An 11345-nucleotide genomic window follows, 5' to 3' on the forward strand; every position below is an offset into this window, starting at 1 on the left:
GGGACAAGCTGTACTTTTTATTGGTACCTTTTTGGACTTTTTGATCACTATTTTTTCCATTTTTTGGGGAAGCATAGTGATAAAAAAAAACAGGTATTTCTGGCATAGTGATATTTTTTTTACCTGGCAGGATAAATAACGTGATATTTTAATAGTACAGATTCTGCAGACACAGCGATACCAATTTACTCTTTTTCCCGTTTATATTATTGTTTGCAAAAGAAAGGAAAAGGAATATATTTATAAAAATTTTATGAAACATTTATTTTCTTTTTTTAAATTCCCCTAGGGATGTCTCTAGGTTGTTAAAGAGGTTGTTTAGTGACAACCTTTAAGAATTCAGCCCTGCTGCTGTAACCCTTCCAAATCAGCTTTTATATGGGAAGAGAGATGCTTGTGCCTACCTTTTCCCCCAAAATGATGTAATACATAATCATACCTACATCCCAAGGTCAAGAGGTGCTCTTCGTGGTGGCTCTTTGTATTGGCTAATTTAGGGGGAAAAGGCCATGGCTTATCCTTTTAACCCGTTGACAAAATATGAGCTACATGTACATCTTTGGGGGAGATAAATCCTGCACAATGTCATACATGTACCTCATCACCATCGCATGGGTATAACAGCTCTGTGCGATCACCAAGGAGAGTGTGGCTGTAATTAGTCATCACTCCCCTGCAGAAGCAGACTAGCATCACAAAAAACACAAATCATTTTCATTTAATAAATGTAAAAAGAAACTGTTAAAAACATATACATATTTGTTATCCCAATACATATAATCAATACATACTACAAAGTTATTGCATATGTAATGTTAACGCTGGACGGTATAAAAAAAATAAATAATGAAAAAGCAATGGCAAAATGCATTCCACTATCATGAAAATCCAAAGGCCTTGATTAGCCACGCAGCCTTAAAAACAAACTCTAACCAAAACAAAAGTTTGCTATGTGTTTCATTAAGTAATTCCATGTGTCAGTCTGTTACCTGTTCTATCACTGGGAATCACACTGGGGCCATTGCATTTCTTGAGTCAATGGAGATAAGCCTGTCTCACTCATACAGGCACCAGAACTTCCTGTATCACAAAATTGCATGGACTGTTCCAAATAGACTTTACAGGGGAGGAGAGGATACTAATTTCCATCATAGCTACTGCTGATGATTAGACAGAATCCTGTCACGCAATTATAATGAAAAATATTACAGTTCAGGATCCCTGGCTCTATGCTTATAATCTATTATCCTTTTTAGGAGAATATTAAGGGAACGATAATCACACTGTCCTCCCAGCAGCCAAGGATGGTACTGGTTCTAGCTTCTATGCTATGCCATTAATCATGGGATGGATAGCAAAGAACAGAGGAAGAGAAAGCAGGGTGAAATCTAAAATTTAGGATGGTGTCTGATCAAAATCAGACCGAAGGCTGGATTAGGGGGATGTGAGTACAATACACATAAATGAAGTCCAGAGATGGAAAGACAGTTGGGTGGGGGGGGGGGGCATGTTGATAGAAAGTTGTGTTTCTTCTGGAGGACTTCTTCAAAATGAAGCAAGTTACGACTAAGGGAATTTGAGGAGGCAACAACAAGCAAAATACTCTTGTACTTGAAGGCCAACATTGTCTCGATCCTTAATATATTAAGTAGAAAATGTACAAGAAAAATTGGTCCGCTCACCACTCATTTGAAGTTAGGACGCCACATTCCATGATTGATCGGTGCACCAGAAGAGAGCTACGTCGGGAGTAGGTGGAAATCCAAGGAAAAAAGTTAGAGGTCCAGCACACGATATGATATGAAAAAAATACAAAAAGTCAAAATTAAAACAAGAAATTAAAAAATCCCAGGGAGAGAACGCCTACGCGTTTCTTGATTTAATTTTGATTAAATAAACAGTTTTGTATTTTTTCATATCATATCGTGGGCTGGACCTCTGACTTTCTTCCTTAATATATAAGGGGGTCACCAGTTTCCACTAGTTACTAGGGTTACCATGGCTATATGGCATGGTCACACATAATGGTGTGAAATTTGCAGACTTGAGTATACTGCAGGAGCTTTAGTGCTACAACAATAGTAACAAGCCTTCCCTTTTTTATGTGAATCCGTCAGCAGGTACAGGCTGTTTTACAGCTTATAGTCTGCAGCACATTCACAGAATATAGGCTTTCTAAAAAAAAGGTAATATATAGTCTCTGCACTTAGGAATGCGGTGCTTTTAATAGTTTTAACATCTGCCTCAAATACTACATGAATTATGGATATTAAGTTATTTGTACTGTGCAGGTAAAATAAATGTAGATAACCGTGCACAGAAACAATAAATTACTTTAAATATTTCATTTTTTTCCCCCCACAGAGTAATTGGTGCAATGAGTAATTTTGAAGAATTTCGTAAAGCTTTCAATTGTCCAGAGAACTCCTTAATGAATCGTGGAAATAATTCATGCCGAGTTTGGTAGAAATGAAAACTCATTTTATGTAATACGAGGACTGCTGTTTGAACTGCTGTATAAATTGTTTTATGGTATTTCATTTTTTTGAACCAAAGAGGATAATCCACTTTAATGTCTTAGAGCTATTTGGAAAATATATTATTGTGATTAAATGTCAATGATGTTTTAGGATTGCTCATGGACATATCTAAGATAGCACAGCCAAGTATATGCTGCCCTTGTGTACTGTAACACTGAGGTGGACGGACAACAAGCTATCTACTGAACGGTCTTTGTGAGAGTTGGCTATAAGCCAGTAAATAAAAATCAAAGGTTTATAATGATTGTTCCAAAAAGTTCTTTTTTTATTTAGTAAATTTAGAGTAACTTGGAAAATAACAAGACCAATTCAAAGAGGTTCTATACTTTTACATATTGAGGGGAAATAACTGACCACTCAATGTGCTCCAACTATTAAATATGTCCTAAGTCTGCCTTTATATAGGCCTCCAGTTCGCCCCATTCTGAGTTATATGAGAGTATTTGGGACCTCCCTCGTTTAGCCCAAGTAGAGAGCGGCTACTAAGAGCATCTTTCTCTCTGGATCTCTCTTTGGATTAATTTCAATGGGCACCATGTAATGCTTCATTTGACCTGTGGTGGCGCTGCACGAGAGTAGAACACCTGATGCCAGGTTCTCCTGCAAATTACAGCTGATTGCTGGGGGTCCTAGGAGTAAGAAAGACTAGGTACATCTAGTTTTTAGGGAACTCTTCTAACAAAATGGAATTGTCCTAAGCAAATGTTCCCTTTTAGTATTATGACAATTCCATCTCTGCTGCATATGAACATTACTACGTCTATCTACATAAGTAATAGTTATCAGTTCTCCTGTAGCTGTTGCCCCCAAGATTTGTATTTGGGGAACATTTTTTACATATACTATATTAAAAAGTTACATTGTACATTCAGTGCTCAGTTGTATGAACCCCAATAAGCCAAAACAAATAAAAAGCTTTATGAAGATTGCATTATTTTTTTTACAATAAAACACAGGTCAATTAAATATTACATGTTGCTTAGATATTAAAATGTGAAATAAAGAAATACACCCTATTAAAATGTATACACACATTTTATAATTAACTGGTCTATATTTCCCTTGTCTTTTTTAGTTCCGGTGTATTTTTGTCATATGGTACTTCAGTATTTTTATTTATCTCACAACAATTAAGAATTGGGCCATATTCTCGTACCACAAACTTTTTCTATTTTGCATATTTTCATTTTGCAACCCATAATCATTACAATTCTTTTATAGAGTTTTAATATAGTTTACTGGAATTTATTCTTTATATATTGATTGACTATAATCAGAATAATTTAATAAAAATGTTGATACATATGATACCTAAATACAGGGTTATTTACTTCTCCCAATTTTTACTTTAGAAGGCAAAGACAAATATTCTTAACCCCAGAATCTTGTGGTGATACAATTCCTTACATTAGCTTACATTGCTAGATTTATTGCAAGATTCCATAGAGTTTTCAGGTCAGTCATATTTACCCGTTTTTAGAGATACAGTTTAGTTTCTACTCATACTTATGCATCACCACCCAGTGGTTGCCATATGCAGCACAATGTGTTTAGCGCAGATGAGCAAGAATATATTTACTGTATATGTCTGAAAAATGCCTTAACCATTGCCATTTGTTACTTCATCTTAAATGCAATATCTGTGGGATAAATCTAAATATATTTACCAAGAGGGTCAATGATAGAGATCACTTTGGTAAAATTAAAAAAATATGTGTGTTTATACACAGAAAGATAGTAAATAATAATCATGTTAAAGGGGAGAACAGGGCAAACAGTGATTGGGGTGATGGGAAAAGATTTATATTCAACCCTGATAAATCTTTTTAAAGTAGTTCCATATTACAGTCTGGATGATTGTGCGTTCAGAAAAGTTTGTGCCAAATCTATTCTTATAATCTCACCACAATTGCATTGATTGACAGATTGGAAGAAATCACTGCAGAGATATCACAACTCTCCACCTGGACTTTGATGGGTTAAATTACAGTTAATGCAAGAACCTTAAAATCATAAAAAAGGGTTATCCCAAACCTGCTCAGAGACCCCTCTTTATCATGTTTCTCCAAATAAAAAGAAATAAGGATACAGTGGCGTTTCAACATGTGCTGAAATCTAGTGGCCACTTAAGGCTCTACACTACAAATCAGTTTAAAAAAACAAAAACATTTTGCTGTACAGCTTAGGCTTCATTCACATCTGCGCTAGGGCTCCGTTCCAACGTTCCGTCGGAGCTTTCCATCGGAAAGACACAAACGGAAACCATAGGTTTCAATTTCCATCAATATTGATTTCAATGGTGACGGATCCGGTGCCAATGATTTCCGTTTGTCTCCGTTGTGCAAGGGTTCCATTATTTTGGCAGAATGAATAGCGCAGTCGACTACGGTATTGATTCCGTCAAAACAACGGAACCCTTGCACAATGGAGACAAACAGAAACCATTGTGTAAAGACGGGGTAGGGAGACAGACAGGTGAGCCCTAATCTACCCGCCACTCAGTCCCTGCCTACTTGCAATGGCCCGTCCTAGGTGACGGCGTACAACTGGGCGACGGTCCCTACTCTCACTATGTGCACGACAGACAAACAGACAAGGGTACATAGAAGCTAAGGGAAATGGGGCAGATGCCCACAGCAACACCGTGAGCTACAAGAGTAGTGAACAAGCCGAGTCAAACCAGGAGTGTACGAGGTACCAAACGCAGAGCAGGAGAGTAGTCAGTAAAGCCAGGGTCAATATGAAGCAGAGGACAAATAGTACAAGCAGCAGCAGCAGAGCCAGGAAACAAGCAGAATCACAGGCAAAGGAGGAGCAGGAAATGAAGGTATAAATAGACAGAGGGCGGGAGCTAGCTCCGTCTGGCCAGGCTGTGATAGGCTCTCCCACTCCTCAGCCTCCCAGCCTGAGTGGTAGAAGAAGGAGTCACTCTATCAGACTTAGGAGCAGGTGCAGATTGACTAACCACGGGCGTCGACACAGAAGCTGTGTCTGGCAGATCCATTACACATTGGCACCGGATCCGTCACCATTGAAATCAATGGTTATGGACACAGAAACCACTGGTTTCTGTTTGTGTCTGTCAGGGCTCTGGTCCGATGGAAAGCTCAGACGGAACGTTGGAATGAAGCCCTAGCGCAGATGTGAACGAAGCCTTACAGTGAAATTGGATATCATTCACTCGTAGGTTAAGGATTAATGAATTTAATGCATTGCCTCAGACTAGACACAGAAGGAAATGGGTTAACAGCTGACAAAGACTAAAGTGAGGGGTGTGGCTAAGTGTGGAGGGCTTGTGATGTCACTGTGTCAAGTTCCAGCCTCTAATGACTCAATTCTGGAGCATTCCTTTATTGCTAGAAAGAGAGGGTGGTTGGCAGTTTTGTTGAGGACTGTCTCCAATATGTAGACAAAGTTTAATGCGTTAAAATAATTAAATTAAAATTAATGAATTTAATTGAAGACATATTTTACATTCACTAGCAGTTGGTTCTTTAAATAGGCTGAGATAATTGATGGAAAAAGTGTCCCTTTAAGCCCAAGGTCCCAATGACCTTTTCATCACAGTGCTTATCACCATTAAAGCATGGCACATGACATATATCAGGGATGGAAGAAATCTTGAATTAATAATAGAATGCGATAAAATAATGTGAATAACTACTGAAAATAGGTGCAATGTTAATTAGGTAATTTGTTTACTTAAAGGCTATAATTTCTATGGTAACACAGCATCGCCTGCAAGTCGCAGTAAATAACCTTGATTTTAAAGTTTCCATATGGGGAAAAAAGAAGTTGCAAGCGACCTTGTGACTGTTGTAAAAAATCAATCCATGCCTCGTCAAATTTTTTTTTTGAAGACCATGGCAAAACCACTCTATTTTTGTATATATATTTTTCCCATACGGAAACAGTTAAGTCATGGTAATATTGCAAATTTACTGCGACATGTGGGTTACGCCATGTTGTGGAGCCTTAAAGAGAGCTAGCAGGAAGAGGAATTCTTCTACTATTGGGATTCATTTTGGACAGATTAAATGGAAACTTGGCATCAACACATTTTAAATATATTTCTTTACTTGTAATGTTTTTGCTATTATGCTCATTCCATTTCATATTTTTACATGTAAAATAACCTTTAGGGTATGTGCACACACACTAATTACGTCCGTAATTGACGGACGTATTTCGGCCGCAAGTACCGGACCGAACTCAGTGCAGGGAGCCGGGCTCCTAGCATCATAGTTATGTACGATGCTAGGAGTCCCTGCCTCTCCATGGAACTACTGTCCCGTACTGAAAACATGATTACAGTACGGGACAGTTGTCCTGCAGAGAGGCAGGGACTCCTAGCGTCGTACATAACTATGATGCTAGGAGCCCGGCTCCCTGCACTGTGTTCGGTCCGGTACTTGCGGCCGAAATACGTCCGTCAATTACGGACGTAATTAGTGTGTGTGCACATACCTTTACATGTCACTGTTTTACATTTCTCCATTGACGTGTTTAAATTGTTTCTCCTCTATGGAAGCACTGAACTGGATAAAGAACAATTCCACAAAATACCTATGTTAAAAGCTTGCTGTTGGGTTAGGAGGACAACTCTGTTAAACTGCTCTGTTAAAGCAATATATATTTGCAGTTACCTTTACCTGTAAGTAATCTTTTAATAGAGATTTACAACTCACAATGTCACAACATTTAAATATTATATGACAATATTCAATTGCTTTTAAGTCTAAATATTGTTTATATATTGTTTGCTTTTCCTCAAGATAAGTAAATGAAAACAGGGGCGTAGCTAAAGGCTCATGGGCCCGGGTGAAAGAATTCAGCTTGGGCCCCCTACCCCTCCCCAACGCCACCATCATCAGACCCCTGCGCGCGCCTATGCCCAAGACGCCTTGCCCAACAACCCCCATAGTATAATGTCCCCACACAGTATAATGCTCCCATAGCTGCCCCCACACAGTATAATGCCCCCCATAACAGCCCCATACCGTATAATGCTCCACATATCAGCCCCCACAGTATAATACACCACATAGCTGCCCCCATACATTATAGTGTCCCCCATATCAGCCCCCATACAATATAATGCCACATATCAGCTCCCCATACAGTATAATGCCCCCATATCAGCTCCCCATACAGTAAAATGCCCCCCATATCAGCTCCCCATACAGTATAAGGTCCCTCCATATCAGCTCCCCATACAGTATAATGCCCCCCATATCAGCTCCCATACAGTATAATGCCTCCATATGAGCTCCCGATACAGTACAATGCTCCCCATTTGAGCTACCCATACAGTATAATCCCCCCATATCAGCCCCCATACAGTATAATGCCCCTCATATGAGCTCCCCATACAGTAAAATGCCCCCATATGAGCTCCCATACAGTATAATGCCTCCATATGAGCTCCCCATACAGTATAATGCCCCCCATATGAGCTACCCATACAGTATAATCCCCCACATATCAGCCCCCCATACAGTATAATGCCCCCATATGAGCTCCCCATACAGTATAATGTCCCCCATATGAGCTCCCCATACAGTATAATCCCCCCATATCAGCCCCCCCATACAGTATAATTCCCCCATATCAGCCCCCCATGCAGTATAATGCCCCCATATCAGCCCCCCATACAGTATAATTCCCCCATATCAGCCCCCCATGCAGTATAATTCCCCCATATCATCCCCATGCAGTATAATGCCCCCCATCTTATCAGCCCCCATGCCATATCAGCCCCCCATGCAGTATAATGTCCGCATATGTGCATAATATAAAAATAGCATAATTACTTACCTATCCCCATTCCCATGCCGGGTGGAGGATCCTTCGCCTCCTCCGGTGTGTGCTATGAGTGACTCGGTGCAGACAGGCGCGATGATGTCGCTACATCCCGCCAGCCTGCGTCGAGCCGCTCAGGGCACAGTGAATGCTGGATCAAGGAGACGTTAGCTCCTTGCTCCAGCATTGAATGGAACCGTGACCTCGGTGAGTGACTCACGACCCCCCGGAGGTCTTCACACAAATCCCCAGGGGGATGCGACCCACAGTGTGTAATGTATTGTGTTGTATTGTGCAGTTTGTGGTGGAGAGAGGAGGGGGGGGGGCTGTCATTTAACGGCCCCCCCTCTCCACCGCAAACAGCACAATACATCACAATACATTACAAGGCAACACAATATATTACAATACATTACAATACATTACAAGCCAACACAATACAACACAACACAATACATTACAGACTCTGCAGCTCACCTGGAGTCCTCCGTACCGACTCTTCCACTGCACAGGCTGGAAGACGTGTCACGTGACAACACGGTCACATGGTACACTAAGTATACCATGTGACTGTAACCTGGAAGTGCCGGCTTAACGGCACAGAAGGTTTATTTAAAAAGCATGTGGTATGGCAACGGGAGCCCGTGGGCCCCCCAGGCTTAAGGGCTCGTTCGCAAGTGCGACCGCTGCGACCCCTATAGCTACGCCACTGAATGAAAACTTAAATGTCAAACAGTTTCTAGCACATTTTCTGTCATTTATGTAGTAACCATAAGCACTAGTTATTTATATTACATATTTCTTTCCCTTAAATGGAATGTGTCACCTTCATTTTATCACCTTAATTTTATTATTTAAAACTATGTACTGAATCTTATTCTATTTCTAATCTGTTTTTACTTTCTGATTGTAATATGTACTTTATATAACTATGGGATCAGCCATCTTACTTGAGTTGCTGCTCCGAGCTGTGAACAGCAGTTCAGAGATTTGCTGTACAGCAGCCACAAGGAAATAAGAAACCTCAATCAGAAAATTACCTATTGACTTCTATAGGAGAGTGTTGTGGGCATGCTCAATGACCTGTGCAGAGATCACTGTGCATGCAGGGGAAAGCAGATGAGCTATGTCAACCATTTACTGTCAATCTTGTGGTCCTATGTTATAACAGAAGTGGGACTTTTCATTATAATCCTGCCTTATGATGAGAATGAGAGGACTGCTGAGAAGTGCGTATCAGCCTATTGAGAGCCCAGTGGCAAGTGTGAGAACTGCAATAATCACGTTTATTTTTAAAATATATAGTTATGGGAAATTATGAAAATCTCTGCCAAATTAAAAAAATTATGTCTAACATAAAAAGTTAATTTAAATACAAAGTCATTTTTTGACGATACATTTGTTTTAAGGCTATCGCTTACATAACTTGTCCACATGCTGATTAAATATCATTAGTATTTATCCAAAAAGTTTTTCAAGGGAAATGCATTTGCATATAAAACACATATCCCAAAGCTAATACCCATTCTTAATATAAGTAATGGAATCAGATTCTTTAAGAACATCTGTTGATGAAATGTTTTATATCATCTATGTGTGTGTGTATCTCTCTCTCTCTCGGGAGATATCTATCTATCTATCTATCTATCTATCTATCTATCTATCTATCTATCTATCTATCTATCTATCTATCTATCTATCTATCTATCTATCTATCTATCTATCTATCTATCTATCTAATGAAGTTATAATGACATAATAAGACATAGACATAATGATAGTTATGCCTCTGGAATGTATTTATTTTTTATTGTGGATTCGGCTCTTTTATCTTTGACAGAATTTATTAATCCTCTGTATCCTTACTGTTCTTGTAGGCATAAGTCCACAGTATAAACCCTTCAGTATACAACCACCAATGTAGGATAGGTATACTTATCAATAGACAAATGTGTTGTTGTTTTGTTACCAGATGGCAATGCATAATGTTATCACACGCCACCTAGTTTCAGGAACATTTAATACAAAGTAATTCAATACAAAGCAAATTCAATTGTTATTTTTTTTAATGTGTTTTGCAATTTATAGGTGTTATAGTATTTTATTGATCTATCAGATACTGTTGAAGAGCTCTAGTGCCAACATTTTGTTATTGTGACTTTTCATAAAGAAAAATTTAAAAAATTGGTGAAAATTCTTAATTATCAGAAAAAGTCACAATTGTGGCATGATCTGAGGAAGGACGAGCACATAAGGCATTCCAGAAATATTGATGAACTGACACACATTTGCAGGGAGGAATGGTCCAAAATGCCTTCTCAATGTTGTGCAAATGTTATTTAGCTACAGGAAGCTGCTGAAGAGGGATCTACAGGTTATTACATTCAAAGGTTCACTTACTTTTTCTCCCTGCATTTTACTAAATGTGCTCAATTAGTCTAGTTAGATTGTGTTTGTCGGCAATTGTGACTTAGATAACAATCAGACCACATTTTATTAGTAATCAATGCAGCACACAAAGTTAATGTTCTCGTACTTGTTTTAGTGAACATTGACACATTTTAATTCATGCCCCCTTTAGTTAACCATGCCCATTTTCACAATCAGCCATGCCCTCTTTTTGAGACACTTTAAAAAGTGTCCAGTGATGTGCAAACATCAAAATGGCATCAAGTTGTGCCAAAATGCACTAAATGTAACAAATGTGTGCCAAATTTTGGTGCATTTTTTGACACATTCTAGACCCAGTCACAGTCACAGTCACAGTCACAGTTGTAAATATGCCCCAGTATATTTAGCAATGCATGTGCAATCCTCAGGACAGGAAACCCTCAAGATGGAAACACAACATAGCTTGTAGGAGAAATATTCAATAATGACAAGCCTTTAATAACCAGATAATGGGGATGTACTATTTAATGCTGTCATTTTTCAAAAGGTTTTTGAAAATTGAAAGGTGGAATCTAATTGTTTGCTATCGGCAACTACTCCACTTTTGTCTTG

At 39.0% G+C, this 11345-nt stretch overlaps 1 protein-coding gene across 1 annotated transcript in view; it reads left to right on the top strand.

Moving 5' to 3' along the window:
- PHEX (phosphate regulating endopeptidase X-linked) overlaps window positions 1-2782 on the top strand; it is a 239938-nt gene extending 237156 nt beyond the window's left edge. The window contains exon 22 of the mRNA XM_075850790.1: window positions 2365-2782. Within this exon, the coding sequence (XP_075706905.1) occupies window positions 2365-2467 (103 nt within the window). The 3' untranslated portion in view covers window positions 2468-2782. The remainder of the gene's footprint in view (window positions 1-2364) is intronic.
- Window positions 2783-11345: the final 8563 nt, after the last annotated feature.

The sequence above is a fragment of the Rhinoderma darwinii genome, chromosome 2 (assembly GCF_050947455.1).
Source record: "Rhinoderma darwinii isolate aRhiDar2 chromosome 2, aRhiDar2.hap1, whole genome shotgun sequence".
Classification (NCBI taxonomy): domain Eukaryota; kingdom Metazoa; phylum Chordata; class Amphibia; order Anura; family Rhinodermatidae; genus Rhinoderma; species Rhinoderma darwinii.